Source organism: Somniosus microcephalus, chromosome 8 (assembly GCF_052327205.1).
Source record: "Somniosus microcephalus isolate GS21.2 chromosome 8, FLI_Smic_1.0, whole genome shotgun sequence".
Taxonomy (NCBI): Eukaryota; Metazoa; Chordata; class Chondrichthyes; order Squaliformes; family Somniosidae; genus Somniosus; species Somniosus microcephalus.
Window position 1 is genome coordinate 38941385 of NC_140994.1, and position 20796 is coordinate 38962180.

The window sequence follows — 20796 nt, forward strand, 5'->3', positions numbered from 1 at the left end:
TTTTTTGAAACCTGAGAAGTTGTCTTGTTATCTTCCCCCTTTCAGTGATTCTGCCTGTGGTAAAATTCAATGCATAAAAGTGACAGAGAAACCTTTCGGTGTTGATACAAGCACTTCGAATGTTAATGGTGTTGAATGTGTGAACGCTGATTTCCACGTGGGTACAGATGTCACCGATCCCGCTTATGTGAACACGGGCACTGGCTGCGGCAATGAGAAGGTAACAATGAGCCAATATAATGAATAGGGATCCTATGAGATTTGAAGTTTCAGGTTATGAGCTGTATGTTTTTACATTCAATAACCTACTGCTGGAAATACTGCTTACATCATGAATTACTTGCAACAACTTTTCACGGCTACATTTTCCTGTCACTACTCACTTTCATGGAAGTTGCATAGCTCCCAGAAGTTTTAATGTGGTTTGGGGTCAGGCCTAGGCCCTGTCATTTCCAGCCATTAATATTCATTAGGCATTCCTGTCAAGACTAAGGAAATGTTAGGCGTAATTTGTTTGCATGCTTATGTATTGCACATAAGTAGTGACAATGGGGTCCATTGCTTTCTGTTCCCATTTTCCTTGTATACGTGTATAGTTTTTCTAGTGCTCTCCCTTGATCTCTCTATCCTTGATTTCATGCTGTCTCTCTGTCTCTTACCCTCCTGCAGCACCACTGTCTACTATGTTTCCCTCAGGCTAGCTCCTCAGCACCTTTTTGAATCAAGCACACTGACCCCCATCATCATACCAACCCTTAAAGCCACTCCCTACTCTTGTTCTCCAAAACATACTAGGGGTGATTTTCAACAGCCAGCCTACCATTTCTCGCCTGAACAATGGGCGGCCAGCAGTTGAAAATCGAGGGCACTTCAATGCCCTATTGGCACCCAAGGCCTGTCTGCTGCAATTGACAGGTGACCTGTAAATGGGGGTGCAGCCCATCTGTTTCTGGCAGGATTCTGCTTAAATATGCAAATTGGGGTCCGAAGCCGGTTGCAGAACCCCGATTGCAATTTTCAGGTACAAGTGCAGAGAACGTGCATGCTCTGCCCATTTGTACCAGGTGGAGCCTAACCATCAGTTCTTAAAGAGACTGCTGGAGGCCACTCAAAAGTGGCCCACAAAGAAACTTCAGGCCACTGCCAGCCCATGAAAGGCTCCCCCCCACCCCCCCCACCTATTGGATTACTTCCCCGACTCCCAGGTACGACCTGCCAACAAGCTCAGTGTGGCGGCCAGCCAATTTCCCGCTCTCCCACAACCAGTGAGCAGCAGCAGGGCATCCATTTGGCACCTGCAGTTTGCCAGCGGCATTTAAATGAGGCCTGTATGAAAAATGGTTTGGGCCTCTCGATGCCAGCTTTGGACGGGTGGCATGGGTACTCCACTGACTTTGCGCCCAATTTGGGCAGATGTCGAAGATCCCCCCCCACTGTAAACATACTGTTTTCATTTCTATTAGTGTTCAATATTTAAATATTTTAAATTAATATCATTTAAAAAAATTACCTCCTTGAAATTCATGCCTCCCAGTTGCAGCTCTTCAGCCTTGTATTTTTTTTTTAAATTGCAGATTTGAATTCTCCTTATTTGTAGGTTACCACTTGCCTATAGAGCTATCTCACTACTGCTAAAATGTGCCTGCCATTAGCCTGCAAGGGTCTTGGCGTAGCACAAAAGTTTGCAGGATGGCCTATTGGGAGGCAGAGGCTCCACAAACCCAAAACATGGCCATCAATTGAAGGGGCGTGGGAACTCCAAACATAAAATTCCTGTGCCCTTGGCCCTCTCTGGAGCCCAGCGTATAGTCGAGGCAGGTATACCAGTCATACTGGCTGACCCAACGGCACATAGGGGGACCAGCTGATGCTCTAGACTGCGATCGTGACCAGATCCCAAAGATTTTTCAACATAAGAAACATGAGAAATAGGAGCAGGAGTAGGCCAATTGGCCCCTCGAGCCTGCTCCACCACTCAATAAGATCATGGCCGATCCGATCCCAACCTCACATCTACTATCACTCTACATCCCTCCCGAACCCATGTGATCTCCTGGGAGAGGCAAAAAACCAGATAAAAAACCCAATGGCCAATTTGGGAGAAAAAATCTGGGAAATTCCTCTCCGACCCGTCTAGGTGATCGAAACTCGTCCGGGAGTTCACTGTCCCTATATTTTCTACAGTACTTACCTTCTGTAAAAGGTGATCTCCACCCCAGCCAGGAACAGGAATAGAACCATCTCCTGAAATCTAACACGTAATTAGAACACAAGAAGTAGGAGCAGAACCAGGCTACACGGCCCCAGGGCCCACTCCGTTACCCACAGGGCCATGACCGTTCCGAACATAGACTCATGTCCAATTTCCTGCCCGCTCCCCGTAACCCCTAATTCCCTTTACTTCTAAGAAACTGTCTATTTCTGTTTTAAATTTATTTAATGATGTAGCTTCCACAGCTTTCTGGGGCAGCAAATTCCACAGACCTACTACCCTCTGAGTGAAGAAGTTTCTCCTCATCTCAGTTTTGAAAGAGCAGCCCCTTATTCTAAGATTATGCCCCCTAGTTCTAGTTTCACCCATCATTGGGAACTTCCTCACCACATCCACCCGATCAAGCCCCTTCACAATCTTATATGTTTCAATAAGATCGCCTCTCATTCTTCTGAACTCCAATGAGTAGAGTCCCAATCTACTCAACCTCTCCTCATACGTCCACCCCCCTCATCCCCAGGATTAACCGAGTGAACCTTCTTTGTACTGACTCGAGAGCAAGTATGTCTTTTCTTAAGTATGGACACCAAAACTGTATGCAGTATTCCAGGTGCGGTCTCACCAATACCTTGTACAACTGCAACAATACCTCCCTGTTTTTATATTCTATCCCCCTAGCAATAAAAGCCAACATTCCATTGGCCTTCTTGATCACTTGCTGCACCTGCATACTAACTTTTTGAGTTTCGTGCACCAGGACCCCCAGATCCCTTTGTACTACAGTACTTTCCAGTTTCTTGCCATTAAGATAATAACTTGCTCTATGATTTTTCCTGCCAAAGTGCATAACCTCACACTTTCCAGTATTGTATTCCATCTGCCAAATCTCTGCCCACTTACTTAGCCTGTCTATGTCCCTTTGCAGGTTTTTTATGTCCTCCTCACTCACTACTTTCCTTCCCATCTTTGTATCATCTGCAAACTTTGATATGTTACACTCGGTCCCCTCCTCCAAATCATTAATATAGATTGTAAAGAGTTGGGGATCCAGCACTGACCCCTGCGGAACACCACTAGTTACTGATTGCCAGTCTGAGAATGAACCATTTATCCCAACTCTCTGCTTTCTGTTAGATAGCCAATCCTCCACCATGCCACAATATTACCCCCAATCCCATGATTTTTTATCTTGAGCAATAATCTTTTGTGTGGCACCTTGTCAAATGCCTTTTGGAAGTCTAAATACACTACGTCCACTGGTTCCCCTTTATCCACCCTGTATGTTACTTCCTCAAAGAACTCAAGCAAATTTGTCAAACATGACTTCCCCTTCATAAAACCATGCTGACTTTGTCCTATTAAATTATGTTTATCCAAATGTCCCGTTACTGTCTCCTTAATAATGGACTCTAAAATTTTACCAACCACAGATGTTAGGCTAACAGGTCTATAGTTTCCAGCCTTCTGCCTACTACCCTTTTTAAATAAGGGTGTTACATTAGCAGTTTTCCAATCTGCCGGGACCTTTGCTGAGTCCAGGGAGTTTTGGAAAATTATTACCAATGCATCCACAATCCCTACCGCCACTTCCCTCAAGACCCTAGGATGTAAGCCATCAGGTCCAGGGGATTTATCTGGCTTAAGTCCCATTATTTTACCAAGTACCACTTCCTTAGTGATTTTAATCGTATTTAGCTCCTCCCCCCCCCCCCCCCCCCCCCAGAGCCCCCTGTTTGTCCAGTGTTGGGATATTCTTAGTGTCCTCTACTGTAAAGACTGACACAAAATAATTGTTCAGCGTTTTTGCCATCTCCATGTTTCCCACCATTAATTTCCCGGTCTCATCCTCTAAGGGACCAACATTTACTTTAGCCACCCTTTTTCTTTTTATATAACTATAGAAACTTTTGCTATCTGTTTTTATATTTTTTGCTAATTTACTTTCATAATCTATCTTCCCTTTCTTAATCAATCTTTTAGTTATTTTTTGCTGTCTTTTAAAGACTTCCCAATCTTCTATCCTCCCACTAGATTTGGCTACCTTATATGCTCTTGTTTTTAGTCGGATACTATCCTTAATTACTTTACTTAGCCACGGATGGCTATCTTTTCTTTTACACCCTTTTTTCCTCAGTGGAATATTTTTTTTTTGGAAGTTGTAAAATAACTCCTTAAATGTACACCACTGATCATGTACCGTCTTACCCTTTAATCTATTTTCCCAGTCCACTCTAATCAATTCCGCTCTCATACCTTCATAGTCTCCTTTATTCAAGCTCAGCACGCTTGTTTGAGATCCAACCTTCTCACCCTCTAATTGAATATGGAATTCAACCATGTTATGGTCACTCATTCCAAGGGGATCCTTTACTAGGACATTTTTTATTTTTAGACCATATTTTATTTTTTAAAGTGTCTGCCTCAGCAAAAGGGCTGCTGGGAGCACTTATATCCTTCTAATATCCAGCCCTCCCCACCGATATATTCAATGATCTATTCCTACACACGTGGTACAAGATATTCTAAATAGTGGTAACTGACATGAATCTTGTCATTCATGTGGAAATGATTTATGAAATGATACTGGGCGGCCTGCTGGTGGCGCTGTCCAGGGAGAGTATAAATACTCGGGCATGGGCCCAGCTTGCTCAGGACATTCTTTCACAGGAACTAGTGAAGGACACAACTAGATCTCCATGTTGAAAAACAGTTGATTAAAGCTTTGTTTAACGCTTAGACCAAGTGTCTAGTAGTTTTCTTACGTCAGTAACGGTAGTGTAAGAATGAAAAATTAAGTGTATGTTAATCTGTTATAATTTATTCGTTCTAATTTATCACCTCTATTTTTTTCAGGCTTGCATAGATTTTGCATGTGTGAATGCTAGCAACCTGGGATATGATTGTGATGTCAAAGAGAAATGCAATAACCACGGAGTAAGAATTATTCTCTTCCTATTCACAGTGTGAACCTTACACGGCTGTTTACTCGATGCTTTACCATAGTTATGAGGGCGTAGTGAGTTTTGTTTTGCAAAATTAACACTAAGCAAAAGTTGGAATTGATTTATTTTCACAAAAAAGCAAAATTGTTTTATTTATTTGTATTTTATCAAGGCTGTATTGCAGTACAGTTTCTTTTGTATATTATGGAGTTATTATCTATTTTTGTTAAATCAGTGGGAAAAGTAACATATCTGCTACTAAATAACAACAGAAAATGCTGGGAAAACTCAGCAGGCCAGGCAACATCCGTGGAGAGAAATTAGAGTCGACGTTTCGGGTCAAAACCCTTTATCAAGACTAAAGAGGCACAGGGAATGAAATAGATTAAGAGGCCGGGCTGGGAGAGAACAAAAGAGAAGAGACATTAAGAGGTATTCAAAACGAGACGAGATGGTGATCGGACTAGTGGAGACAAAAGACAACTCTAGATTAGGTGTGAAATGCGCTGGCAGAATGGGAGACAGCTGCCATGTGGGAGAGAGAGAAAAAAGGAAAGGGGGGGGGGAGAAAACCAAAACAAGGTGTGGATAAAACATATAAGTAAAAATGTAATTGGGGCTGAGGTTATGATCTGAAATTGTTGAACTCGATATTGAGTCCGGAAGGCTGTAAAGTGCCTAATCGGAAGATGAGGTGCTGTTCCTCGAGTTTACAGTGAGCTTCCGTGGAACAATGCAAGAGGCCAAGGACGGTGAGGTCCGAGTGGGAATGGAGCGGTGAATTAAAATGACAGGCGACCGGAAGCTCGGGGTCACCTTTACGGACTGAACGGAGGTGTTCCGCAAAGCGGTCACTCAGCGGCCTGCTGAGTTTTTCCAGCATTTTCTGTTCCGGACTCAATATCGAGTTCAACAATTTCAGATCATAACCTCGGCCCCTATTACATTTTTACTTATATGTTTTATCCACACCTTGTTTTGGTTTTTCCCTCCCCCCCCCCGCCACTTTCCTTTTTTTTCTCTCTCCCACATGGCAGCTGTCTCTCATTCTGCCAGAGCATTTCACACCTAATCTAGAGCCGTCTTTTGTCTCCACTAGTCCTATCACCATCTCGTCTCGTTTTGAATACCTCTTAATGTCTCTTCTCTTTTGTTCTCTCCCAGCCTGGCCTCTTAATCTATTTCATTCCCTGTGCCTCTTTAGTCTTGATAAAGGGTATTGACCCGAAACGTCGACTCTAATTTCTCTCCACGGATGTTGCCTGGCCTGCTGAGTTTTTCCAGCATTTTCTGTTGTTATTTCGGATTTCCAGCATCTGCAGTATTTTGATATCTGCTACTAATATCGCACAGGCCAATTTCAACCCCTATGAGCTAAGTTTTATTGTGGTAGTACCACTGTTTGATAGAGAATTGATGGAGTTGATTCACAAATAAAGCCAGTGGTCCTGAACTAGGCTTTGTAGATGGTACCACTCTAAATGGTAACAAAATCACAGAATGAATGTTGAATTGTAAAAGTCAGTTCAGCACAGGCCTATGTATAAATGTAATTAGTACAATCACAGGCTGCCATGAGCAAAATATTAGAATGACGGCAATAGGGGAGACAGTTAGATTTCCTTTAGTAGTTCTGTTGCTGTAATCTTTTATTGAAAGGGTCTTTATATCTTATTAGATTTGTAACAATAACAAGAACTGCCACTGTGATGCTGGATGGGCACCACCTAATTGTGCCACCAGTGGTTTTGGAGGAAGCATAGATAGTGGACCCACTCACAAAGGTATTTAAAAAAAATAAAGATGCATTGCTGTGAACCAGGTGTATTTCTCATACATTTGTAGATTAACTGCATTTAAAGCGTACCTATTCTGATAGCTGATGATATACGCCAGGGGATTTTGCAAATGATTGTATTTTGATTGTTTCTATTAAGGCTATAATTAATTTAACTTCAAATTAATGAGCATAGTTCCCCATTACATTTTGTTTTAGTAATATGGGAAACTAAAATCCTTTGGTCAGCTTTCCAAATATGTACTTCTCCTTCATCATTAATGATTTTTGTGAAGAGCATGCCGGACACCTTGCACCTGGCAGGCTAGCGGGAGCCAATTTCTAGGCCCAAGAATTATACAATAGATTGGAAGTTAGATGTGTTTAGTAAATGATTCTCAAGGCAATTTAATGATGCATGGCCTGTGTGAATTCCCCATTACCTCCCCCACTCATTCTTGTGAGATTTGACAATTTAATGCCCACTAGCAATTAGTTAATCGTGCTCAAAATCATTTACCATCTCGAAGAATTCCCACCAGTTTAGGCTGTATTTGAATCCAAATCCTGGAAGAGAAGGGCAGTGAGCCAGCCAACTAACCCACCCAAACCTATCTAAAGGGGTCCATCAAATTAGCACATTTTCAATATAAGAGTAAAAAAGTAACAAAAATATTTTCTAGAGCAAACTACAGATTATCACCGGGTATTTCCTTGGGGCGTCTCCCACTCTGGCTGTAACTTTGGCAGAGGTTCGGCGGAAAGCCCTTTGACGCACGTAAACAGAGTTTCTGCTGAACTCACGGTGGAGGAACGGGAGAAGCCCCGAGGAAATTCCCAGTGCAGATGTTATGAAGCAAACATCTGGCAGTGGGTCTAAGGCAGAGAATTAATCTTGGGGTTCTTCTGACCACAAATAACTCAAGCTTCACTCTTATGGTGTAAGCGCCACTTGATTAGAAATGCTGCCTAGTTGCCAATCTATTATACTTCATGTAAAGCCTGTCTCCAACATGTAAAGCTTTGAAATAACTTTTTGGATTCTTAAATATTGCCACCATAAATCTAAGGTAAGACCCCACTGAATCTTGGCATCTATCAGCATCCCTTGGAGTTTTTCATTAATAACATGCAAATCAAGTTATTGTAGGAAAATCAGTTAAGAAGTCTTTTCTTTTCCTTTAGATACATCACTTCGAGATGGCTTGCTGATATTTTTCCTTTTGGTGGTCCCTGTGCTTATTTTGATTGGCTTAATCATTTTTTTCAACCGTAATGCAATAAAGCGACACTGGCGAAAGAGAAATTATCCGCACACGACGTATGTGAGATTTGAGTTCACCTTCAACTTCTCATTGAGTTTTTATTAAGGCTATTAGGGGGAAAAATTGGGTATCGCCCATTCTGAGGCGCTAATATCGGCGGGGCGCAAAGTTTAACGCGCGCTGCTAATTATCGCCTCCTACTGCAAAATTCGCCTCTATCGCCCCCTGGAGGTGAGTTGAGCGCTGAATCAGGCGCTACACACCTCTCTTAAGGCGCAAACGTCAGGGGGCGAGGCGCTACCTCAGAACACTACCAAAGCTCAGGCGATACCAATTATCATGGAAGCCAGACAGACTGGCGCCGTCCAGTTCTTAAAAGGGAGGGGCCATCTTGCTGACCAGCCACACCCTGCTCATTGCAGCCTTGAATCTCGGCCTGGAGACACCTCAAAAGCAATTGTGTTGGAAGCACTAATGGCTAGGCCCAGGGAAAGAGCTCGGAACTTAGGAAACTCAAAAGTGGTGCTAAGGGCCAAATCTCCTTAGGACAGCGTTAAAAAATTTTTTGCTGACAAGAAAAGGCAGGAAGCGCCCACCTTTAAATAGCGCTCCCCCAGCCCCTTCCCGACTTGAAAACGTTCTCCTCTACCTGTTGTTCCTAACGGCAGGCACTAAGGCAAGGGGCGCGACTCAATATCCGGTCTGGGGCGCTACCAGGGCGTTGCACGCTTGACTCACGTCACGATCTGCGGGCGCAGGAGATCGTGGCGGTAGTGTTTAGCGCCGCCGCAAAACAACTGGTCAATTTCGCGAGCGGCGCTAAAATCGCCGCGCTCGGGTGCTAAGTTCCTAGCGCCCCGTTAGCGCCCCCGGAGGCGCTAACGGGAGGCGCTAACCAACAGAATTTTTCCCCCTTCCTTACTGATTTTGTTTCTTGTTTAGCTCATTTTTAAAAAATCTGCTGATATTTTACTTTGATTTCATTCTACTGTGTAGTATCGCCCCTGAAGGTAGTGGCTCATGATGCGATATGGTTCCATGGGCACTGGCTGCCCTCAACTATCCTGCCTAACTCACCATTCTTCATAGGTGAGCCTGGACAGCGAACGTTGGCATGCTATTTCTATTTGAGGCATCAAAACTGAGCCTGATCCTGTCCTCACTAGGTGGCCAAATCTGCACTTGCCACCAGTAGTCTGGATAGCAATCAGGAGTTGGAACCCAGACTGACGTTTCCCCTTCCTAATGGTACATTGAGTGTTGGCTACCCTGAACATGTAGATTATGAATATGGCATGATTGGGTGAATCAGGTTTACTGTATCTATTTATGGAATAAAGAATGCACTGTTCATAAAACGGGAGTGGGGAGGAAACGATTGTGTTCACAAGATAAAACATTTACAAGATGTATTGTTCCCTCAGGATTAAAACCTGAAATCAGAAAACTGTCTAACCTTGGTGACATTGCAAGCCATGTAGCCGTTCCTTTCCAGCCGTGGCATTTCTTATGAAAATAACCATTTTATTTTACAGAGCACAGAATAGAAAACAACAACGGAACACTTCCTCAAACCAAGGCAATCAGGGAAATAATCCAGTAAGAAACGCTGTCATTTCAGCAACCCCTCTGTACCATGGACTGAAAGTCATAATATTCCATAACAGTATTTTTTTATGAGGCTGTTATACATATGGATGCGCATTCATACAAATATTTTGTGAAGCTATCATACATAGAGGAGTACATTCATACAGATACCACTACTACATTGCCATCCGTCAGCTCAGCAGTGACCATGGGGCCGACATTCATACAGATATTTTGTGAAGCTATCAGAGATATAGGTGCACATTCTAATATTTTCTAAAGCCATTGTACGATTAAGATATTGTTTACATTTATTCCAATTTACACGGAACTAAATCTTGCCAAAGTGCACTGTATAAATATTTATTGTAGGAAGTCACACAACACCAGGTTATAGTCCAACAGCTTTATTTGAAATCACAAGCTTTCGGAGCGCTGCTCCTTCATCAGGTGACTTCACCTGACGAAGGAGCGGCGCTCCGAAAGCTTGTGATTTCAAATAAAGCTGTTGGACTATAACCTGGTGTTGTGTGACTTCCTACATTTGTCCACCCCAGTCCAACACCGGCATCGCCACATCATAAATATTTATTGTATATTTAGTTTTTGCCTCCTGTGTCTTGTTCCATTTCGTCCTTCACCCAGAAAGATAAAAGGGCTCTGGGCAGTACATTTCCCCACAGACACAATTAGTGGCAATGACTGGTTCACAAGCAGCTCATTTTGTGGGGTGGGACTTATCCTGACATTTTCTCAGGATGGAGCTGTCTATTCCCTCAGTATTCTCCACTGCTACAGTCTTCTCCAACCAAAGAAATGGGTTAATATATCTGTTAAAACAGCGCAGAAACAAATTTCACACATGTTCATTACTAGGATTGCATAGCACAATTTCACCCTAAATGTGTTTTATTACATTCACCATAAACCTCATGGCTTAGTATAGTTCTAGTACTACAAAGGTAAAGGGTGGACTAATAACATGTTGGTTGCTTTTTCTGTATTTCTAGGTTATTTCTACTAACAAAACCTTTGCAAATATTATTCCACAAAGGTATGTATATGTTTAATATAAGGGCTGCTGATGCTGTCAATTTTTCCACTGTATGCTTAGCTGAATTTCATCCAAATGGAAATAATATTTCAAGCATCAAAAATAATAGTGATCAGGCAGTCTCCATGATGGAATTAGTATTAAGTGTAAATTTACCAAGAATTATGCTCTCTCAATTGTTCAATCTCAGATTGCGCAGGAGAGTAGGGTTAGTGTTATCTTGGCTCAGTGTTTGTCCTCTCAGCTGTGAGTCAAAAGGTCATGGGTTCAAGCCCCGCTCCAGGACTTGAACGCATAATCTGGGCTGATCCTTCAGTGCAGTACTGAGGGATGCTGCATTGTTGGAGATGCCATCTTTTGGCTGAGACTTTTAACCAAGCCCCTGTCAGGCTGTTTAGGTGAATGTGAAAGATCCCATGGCACTTTTCCAAAGTAGAGCAGGGACTTCTCCTAGTGTCCTCAACCAACATCACCAAGAAACAAATTAACTGGTCATTCAACTCATTGCTGTTTGTGAGACCGTACAGTGTGCAGATTGCCTGCCGTGTTTGTCTGTCAAACAACAGTGACTACACTTCAAAAGTGATTCATTGCCTGTGAAGTGCTTTGGGTTGTCCGGAGGATGTTCCACACAAGAGATTATTAGCAAAATTAAAGCATAAGGAATTGGAGGAAACCTTGTGACGTGGGTTGGAAATTGGTTGGGAAGTAGGAGACAGAGACGAGGGATAAAGGGATTGTTCTCTGATTGGCAGGATGTGATAAGTGGTGCTCCCCAGGGATCTGTACTGGGGCCTCAGCTGTTCACTATATTTATCAATGACTTGGATGAAGAAATAGAGAGTTGTATATCCAAGTTTGTAGACGACACTAAATTAGGAGACACAGTAAGTAGCGCAGATGGGAGCAGGTAGTCAAAGGGACATAGACGGATGGCAAATGGAGTTCAATGTGGGGATGTGTGAGGTCATCCGCTTTGGATCCAAGAAAGACAAATTGGAATATTTTCTAAATGGTGAGAAACTGGAAACTGGAGGATCAAAGATGTTTGGTTGTCTATGTACATAAATCACTAAAAGCTAGTGGATAGGCACAAAGAGCAATCAAAAAGGCTAATTCTCTTCATCTCAAGGGGACTGAAATATAAATAGGTGGAAGTAATGCTTCAGTAGTAGGGATGGGCAATAAATGCTGGCCTTGCCAGCGACGTCCACATCCCAGGAACAACTTTTTTTTTAAAGTAGTATCGAGCCTTGGCCTGACCCCATCTGGAGTACTGCATTCAGTTCTGAGCACTGCACCTCAGAAAGGATACATTGGCCTTGGAGGGGGTGCAGCGCAGATTCACCAGGATGATGCTGGGGGTTAAAAGGTTAAATTATGAGGACAGTTGCATAAACTTCTCATGTTTTCCCCTGATCTAATCAAGATGTTTAAAATGATAAAAACATTCGATAGGATAGAATCTATTTCCTCTAGTGAGGGAATCCAGAACAAGAGGGCATAATCTTTAGAAATGTGGATGCAAGTATATATAAAATGTGTGTGTGTGGTTGGTTACTGCTCTGTGATTTTTGTTTACTTTGCACAGATATTTGTTTTTCAAGTGAGCGACATTAGCGATGCAAGGCAACGGTGTCATCTTGACCTGTCTATTGCTATATCTTCTGAGTCATCAGTGGGGCTCCTTGATTATGCTTAAGTTGTTTTAAAGATGTCTTTATAGCACGTATACCTGCCACAGGAATACTGCCGGTTATTAGCATTTGCTTTGAAGCCTACTGACCAGTGTATGAATAATGTGGCCAACTCAATGAAGCTGTGCTTTGTTGAGTGTCACTTCATTGCCAACTCTACTGGCTCTTAACGGGACTTCCTTGCTGGTGATTTTGTCTTGTCATTTGCATAAATAACACATGGAACTTGTTGAGTTCCTTGATGTGCTGCTTGTATTCCTTACTGGTGTTAAGAGTTAACTTCACTATTGGATCATAGACCCTTCAGTTTGGTCTTAAAGGTGGACCCATGCAAGTATATAATTACTATACTCCCAAATTATTTGTATAAAAAGCAGTGAAAATTATACAGTGCATCTTTAAGTTTATATTATCAGAGACTAAAAGTCTTCTTTGTCTTTTAGGCAACATGCTTCAACAGAAAATCAAGTACCTCATGCAGCCTATGCACCAACGCATCAAAATCCTGCTCTACCTCCTAGACCCACCGTGCCTCCTAGACCTACCGTGCCTCCTAGACCTACTGTCCCCCCCACAGTCTAAGTTCAGCCCACCGCACTCAATGAACACAAACTGCGCCTTATCTGTGTCTAGTGACATTACTGATCAGATATGTACCTCAGAAAAGCATAAAACCAGAAAAATGTACCTTGTTTCCTTATATAATCATTATTTCTAATTATCACAGTTAAGAAGTGGATATACTAACATGTTTTTAGAAACCTTACTCAGTGCTGGTAAAGTTTCAATGATAGTGCAGCACTTTAGTAAAATGGCTGGTTTTACATCAGGCTCTGAATGAGTCTCAAAGCTAAAATCTCAGGAATTTCTTTTTAATAGGACTGGGCAGACAAAACTGAAATTGTTAATAGCAGGACTTTACAGAGGAGAAATTCAGCTCATGGTTGCCCAATTTTCACACACAAAATAAGCGTCAAACCTCCAAACTTTGGATTTAGATCTGTCGGAAGTGTGCCATATTGGCTTGGGCAACTTTTAGTCATCCTGGGTCCCTACCTGAAATAAAGTAGGCTCTTTAAATATGCAAATGAGCGTGCTATGTCAGATGTAGGACCCCGACTGCAAAATTCGAATACAAATGGGCAGAGCTCACGTCACCTCGTTATATCAGGTGTTGAGTGACCTAACGAACAAACCTTAAAAGGGATTGCTGGAGGCCACTCAAGAAAAATACAAGACATTTTCAGTTTTTATTTTTGGAAAATCAAGGGTACTACTCCTGGGCCCCCAAAAAAGCTCTGGGCCACTGCCAGCACGTTCAAGGACCCCCACCCCCTCGGACATGACCTACCAGCTGGTTCAGCATAGGTGCCAACTGATTTTCTGCCCTCTCCAAATGGTTGCCCGCTGCAGCCCGAAGCCAAATTTGGCTCAGGCCTCAGACCGACATGGACTGGTGTACAGAGTCATTGCTCTGTCGACTTTGTGTTTGCTTTGGGCACAAGTCACATTTCTTGGCAAATGTAACTAATATTTGTCTCTGTTCTTGTTAATCCTAAAAGAAATTGAGTTGTGTTTATTTTCTTACTGTACATTAGAAATTTGCATGCCTCAGGTTGACGTCAATTGATTTGACTATATTTATCATTCACAGTCACTACAGTTCTGGTTACATGGACCTGCTATGTGTTAATACTTCCTCATCTGAACTATTAGCGGTGTATGTTTGAGAAGCATCAGTGCAGAATAATTTTAGATTAAGAAGTAAAAAAAAGTTGCTAATCCTTTGGTATAATCAGAGACACCAAGAGCATGATCAACAGCTGGATGATTTATTGGGAAGACAATTGAGTTGGTATTCTGGAAAGATGAGATCAAATCGGCTGAAAGGCTTTCTTCTTGTAATCTAAAAACAGAAAATGCCAGTTTAATGTTGATTTATGTAGAAATGTTTTAAAGGGGCTGCTACTCTAAGCTGATCTACAGTGAACTCTTAAATAAGTTTAATTAGTCCCACAGCTAGATTGTTAAGCACTTTGCAGCACAGTGGACTCGAATAATTCAAAATTAAGTTAACAAATAATTTTACTAAATCTCGCCATGTAAACATAAGAAAATGTAGACAATCTTGAACTATTTAATTTTAAATTCATTAATGCTTACATCAGCACTATCCAATTTCATTTGAACTGCCCGAGTGAAGAATACTGTTAAAATGTTATCTGAGAAATAGAATTGCATTTGAATCGATTGAATTAGTAATAAATCTGTAGACCAAAACACAGTCTGCTATTGAGACCAGATTAAACAGTAGGATATTGTCCTGTGCACATGGAAGGGTGAATTTTCTGAAAGTTTCCACCAACTTGGTGTAGGAGTTCGGGGAGCAAAGATCCCGCTCGCTGGACCTCCACCCATACTGTGCACCACAACTTGCAGATAGTCAGGAATTTATATTTAATTATATGTAAGTTTTCTTGATGTTTACTAGCCTATTCATCACTTTCTGAAGTTTGAGGGCATGTAAATTGTAGATCAGAAGAAAAGACTGAAAATGTAAGAAATAGAAAAAAGAATTAGCTTATGGGGAAGCTTATACGTACACATATTCCATACAATAGAATTACTTGTGACATTTTTATGAGTAGAATATGCACAAAGCAACTAAATGTTTGCTTTGGGGAATTAAAGGTAATACACATTGAAGTATTCCTACGTGGAACCCTGTGTTGTTTGAAAAGGAAAGTGCACACAGATGTGGTTCTGTGACATCAACTAGACAAGAGCCTCTCAAAACACACTGCCATTCTGTCTTTGAGATTGATGTGTTTGGTCTGTTTTATGGCCAATTACAAGTTTTCCTTTTTTTTAAAAATTCAGTGTCTGCTAAATGTTTGCTATATTTTAGCAAAAGACTTCAAAAACATCTCATCGATCGGGAATCAGACCTAACGTACTGACGCCAAGCATAGGAAATTAATGCACTTCAAGATGATTGATTTGGCTTATGTCATGTGACTATATCCATTTACTTTTGCGGTCACTTGGTGTACTGATACGATTCTATGGAGGAGGGTTGATTCTAGGTGTTCAAAGATTTTTTTTAGTATCTCGACTATTGGAAAAATTACCTGGGACACATTCAGGGGTATATACTTAAAATGCCTAACCCAAGAAATACTTTACCCGTAACTGAATGAGACTACTATAGAATTGACTGCTGGTGATCCTATTCACACAGTGATTTGGTGAACAGAAAAGACTGATCTTAAATGACAACATGCTCCAGATTTTCACATTTTAGTTTTAAGCAGGTTTGATTTGATTGAATTGATTTTGACCGTGATATTTTGTGCTGCAGTAAATTACAACGGCTTTACAAGATGCTTTGCTCTTGAACCAGTTCAGAGAGGTGCTTTAGTTGAATCAAATATTGTATAATAATAGAAAACTGTATTACAATAATAGGCTAGCCTACTATCACTTTGGTATGAATTGCAAATTTTTATATACTTGATTTATTTTCACTAAGCTAATTAATAGTTACACATTCAGGAAATCTGTTTAATTCTGCACCTATTGTAAAGAACATTACACATGCAGGAGAATGTTTCAGTGTTCTTGTGGGTTCTCACATCACCTTAATCCTTCAATGTTTTATTGTCCTGTACACACTCTCTGGATGTGATATTTTGTGTTAATACCCATTTTTAGTGAAGTATAGTTTAGAATTCTGAATGTTTTGTAAACTGTAGATACACAAATTACTTGCCTTATTCTAATGCCTGTGAATGATGATCATTAAATGAAGGAAATGGAAAAGCAGCTATGAGGCATTTATAGTTGTACTACAGAAGTGATCCCATGACTTATTAAACATTACCAATTTAATACCACTGATCTAGTGATTGTTTTACAACACTCATTTCTAATCATTCACCTGTTCTAATCATGTGTCACTGTTTCTATACTAACACTGTGAAAATATAACTATGAAAATGTAACCTCAAAAATCACAAATTAAAAAAATATATTTTATGGTGAATTTTTGTCTTCATGAAGGTGAGGGTAAGAACATTGAGAATTAAATACTTTTGCATTTGGGCACTAAATGTTAAGTAATCACTGGTCATATACTGTATACTACAACCATATGCATGATGGTGCTCCCTCTACTCTGTCTTCATCAATGTGCCTTAAGCAAAACCTGTATGATCACTATTTATCTCATTCAGCGCCAGCTCAAGACCGCCGTAGTACTCGTGGACCTGTCCGCGGCGTTTGACACAGTATGGAAACATGGACTGCTTTTCAAGCTTTCCACCATTTTACCCTGCAGAAGAGCGATCCATCTTCTCAACTCCATGCTTAGCAACCAATGCTTCCCTGCGTACTCTGGCAACCAGAAGAGCAGATGTAGGACATTGAACAACGGACTCCCACAGGGTTCTGTCCTGGCACCCATGTTATTCAACATTTACACCAGTGACCTGGCCAATATAGAGTCCCACAAGTTCGTATACGCTGATGACATTGCCTTGGCCACACAAAACATGAATCTGTCCATCACCGAGCAGGCCCTGACCAGTGATTTCCAGAGGATGGAGGCCTACTTCCGCCGATGGCAACTTCGGCCAAACCCGATCAAGACCGTCAACTCGACATTCCACCTCAACACCCATCAAGCAAACCAAGCTTTGAAAGTCTCCCTTTGCGGAGCAGAGGTAAACCATGCCAAAACCCCCTCCTATTTAGGAGTCATGCTTGATCGCACCCTGTCATATAGATTGCATCTCCAGAACCTTGGGAAGAAACTAAAGAGTAGGGTCAACTTGATCCAGAAACTCGCCGGATCCACATGGGGAGCAGACGCTCAAACCCTCCATACGGCAGCACTCGCCTTGGTGTACTCTACAGTGCTACATGCTCTCCGGCATGGACTGCTCGCCGGCATGGCTATCAAGTCTGCATGTCAAGTCCGTTGATGTCCAGCTGAATTCTACTATGACAATTATCACCGGTACGCTTTTATCGACACCAACACCTTGGCTGCCGTGCTTACAAACATTGCACCACCACACCTACACCGTAAATATGCAGTCTCCAGAGAATACAATCGCTACACCAGCAAAGACATGCCAATCCAGGCCGACTTGAACAACCTACCACCAACCCATCTCAAATCTAGGTGGCCATTTTGGACCGTCGCCGAAGCTCTTCAGCGATCTCCCTTCAGCCTTGATGACCGATGGAGAAACGCTTGGAAGAACTGTGACATACGGAATGGATTCCTTATTAAGGACCCCACAGTACAAACTGAAGGATCAAACCTTACTCTCAAACAGTGAACAACCATCAACCACCTCAGAACCAGTCATGGTAGATGCTGCCACCTTCTCCATAAATGGAAGATTAAAGCATCCCCATCTTGCAACTGTGGAGCTCCTGATCAGACCCTGTAGCACAACATTGAGCACTTCCCTCAGGAAATTCGCAGGCAGCCTACAAGATATCCACCCTGTTAGACCGGAAGCTTTGGCCTGGATATCTGACTTAGATATTGACATCTGATTTGCTTTGCTACTACCATACGAAAGAAAGATCTCTTTCAATTTTCAGTTCTGTGTACTTGTATTCAATTAATGAGAATTAACAGTTGTGTGACATTTCACGAGACAGGTGCATAGGAAACAAAAGCAACTAAAGTCCACTTTCAAAGGCATCACACCTGAAAATGTGGATGGCATCTTGGAACATGCCACAGGCGACCATGTGGGCATGGGACTGAAATCATTGCCGGCTAGGACAAATAGGAGAGGAACCATGAGAGGGTAGTACCATGGATATGGACCACTGAGGAGAGGCAGTGGAGGTGGATAGTTTGGTCAACATAGTGAAGATCAGAGAAAGGTCAAGAAGTATTAATGTGGCTCAGTCACAGTTACAAAGTATGTTGTTCGTGGCTTTCACCAGGCCCGTCCCAGTGCTGTGGGCAGGACAGAAACCAGATTGAAAGCAATTGAACAGGGAGTCGTGGAGAGTTGAAAACAAAGCTAGGTAGCAACAGTGTATTTGGGAATTTTGAGACAAAAGAGGGTTTAGTGAAAGGTGGCCATTTGCGTGGAGAGAGGAGGTTTTCAAAGGAATAATTGCAGCAGTTTTGAAGAGAGGAATCAATGTCTATGGAAGAGGAGCTGTTTATGTTTCAAAAAGCATTAGGCCAAGGAGCGGTAGTTGAATGATCAGGAACTGGGTCGAGAAAAGAGAAGAGAAAGAAAATTATGATGATTTGAGAATGTTCTTACCCTGCAGGATGAGAAAGAAAAATAGAAAGGATTTGATTGCAGAGGAGAGGCAATATTGCTTGAGGTGGTCAAGTTAGATCTGGCAGTGAAGAACCAAGCAAGTCATAGAGTTATACAGCACAGAAAGAGGCCCTTCGGCCCATCGCGTCCGCGCCGGCCATCAAGCCCTGTCTAATCTAATCCCATTTTCCAGCATTTGGTCCATAGCCTTGTATGCTATGGCATTTCAAGTGCTCATCTAAATGCTTCGTGAATGTTGTGAGGGTTCCGGCCTCTACCACCCTTTCAGGCAGTGAGTTCCAGATTCCAACCACCCTCTGGGTGAAAAAGTTCTTCCTCAAATCCCCTCTAAACCTCCTGCCCCTTACCTTGAATCTATGCCCCCTTGTTATTGACCCCCCTACTAAGGGAAAAAGTTCCTTTCTATCTACCCTATCTATGCCCCTCAGCCTTCTCTGCTCCAAGGAAAACAACCCCAGCCTGTCCAGTCTTTCTTCATAGCTGAAGCGCTCCAGCCCAGGTAACATCCTGGTGAATCTCCTCTGCACCCTCTCCAAAGCAATCACATCCTTCCTATAGAGTGGCGACCAGAACTGCACACAGTATTCCAGCTGTGGCCTAACCAGCGTTTTGTACAGCTCCATCATAACCTCCCTGCTCTTATATTCTATGCCTCGGCTAATGAAGGCAAGTATCCCATATGCCTTTTTAACCACCTTATCCACCTGTTCTGCTGCCTTCAGGGATCTATGTACATGCACACCAAGGTCCCTCTGACCCTCCGTCTTGCCTAGGGTCTTACCATTCATTGTGTATTCCCTTGCCTTGTTAGTCCCTCCAAAATGCATCACCTCACACTTTTCAGGGTTAAATTCCATTTGCCACTGTTCCGCCCATCTGACCAACCCATCTATATCGTCCTGCAGACTGAGGCTACCCTCTTTGCTATTTACCACCCCACCAATTTTCGTGTCATCTGCGAACTTACTGATCATACCTTTTACATTCACATCCAAATCATTAATGTAGACCACAAACAGCAAGGGACCCAGCACCGATCCCTGTGGTACCCCACTGGACACAGGTTTCCAGTCACAAAAACAACCTTCGACCATCACCCTCTGCCTTCTGCCACTAAGCCAGTTTTGGATCCAATGTGCCAAGGCACCCTGGATCCCATGGGCTCTTACCTTTTTGACCAGTCTCCTATGCGGGACTTTATCGAAAGCCTTACTGAAATCCATGTATACCACATCCACTGCACTACCCTCATCCACACACCTAGTCACCCCCTCAAAAAATTCAATCAAATTAGTCAGACATGATCTTCCCTTGACAAAGCTATACTGACTATCCCTGATTAATCCTTGCCTCTCCAAATGGAGACTAATTCGGTCCCTCAGAATTTTTTCCAATAATTTCCCTACCACTGATGTTAGGCTCACTGGCCTGTAATTCCCTGGTTTAACCCTACTACCCTTCTTGAATAATGGTACTATGTTAGCTGTTCTCCAGTCCTCTGGCACATCCCCTGTGGCCAGAGAGGTTTTGAAAATTTGTGTCAGAGCCTCTGCAATCTCCTCCTTTGTCTCACACAGCAGCCTGAGATACATCTTGTCCGGGCCTGGGGATTTGTCCACTTTTAAGCCTGCTAAAACCGCTAGTACCTCCTCCCTCTCGATGCTAATATGTTCAAGTATATCACAGTCCCCCTGCCCGATTTCTATGTCTACATCGTCCTTCTCCATAGTGAACACAGATGCAAAAAATTCATTTAAAACCCCACCTACATCTTCTGGCTCCACACACAGATTGCCACTTTGGTCCCTAATGGGCCCTACTCTTTCCCTAGTTATCCTCTTGCCCTTAATATACTTATAAAACACCTTAGGATTTTCCTTTATTTTGCTCGCCAGTGTTATTTCATGGCCCCTCCTCGCTCTCCTAATTTCTT

General features: G+C 42.4%; 1 protein-coding gene across 1 annotated transcript in view; it reads left to right on the forward strand.

Moving 5' to 3' along the window:
- adam9b (ADAM metallopeptidase domain 9b) overlaps positions 1-16576 on the forward strand; it is an 85953-nt gene extending 69377 nt beyond the window's left edge. The window contains exons 16-22 of the mRNA XM_085994600.1: positions 46-220; positions 5066-5146; positions 6833-6938; positions 8117-8252; positions 9732-9795; positions 10797-10840; positions 12981-16576. Of these exons, the coding sequence (XP_085850726.1) occupies positions 46-220; positions 5066-5146; positions 6833-6938; positions 8117-8252; positions 9732-9795; positions 10797-10840; positions 12981-13119 (745 nt within the window). The 3' untranslated portion in view covers positions 13120-16576. The remainder of the gene's footprint in view (positions 1-45; positions 221-5065; positions 5147-6832; positions 6939-8116; positions 8253-9731; positions 9796-10796; positions 10841-12980) is intronic.
- The last annotated feature ends 4220 nt before the right edge of the window (positions 16577-20796 follow it).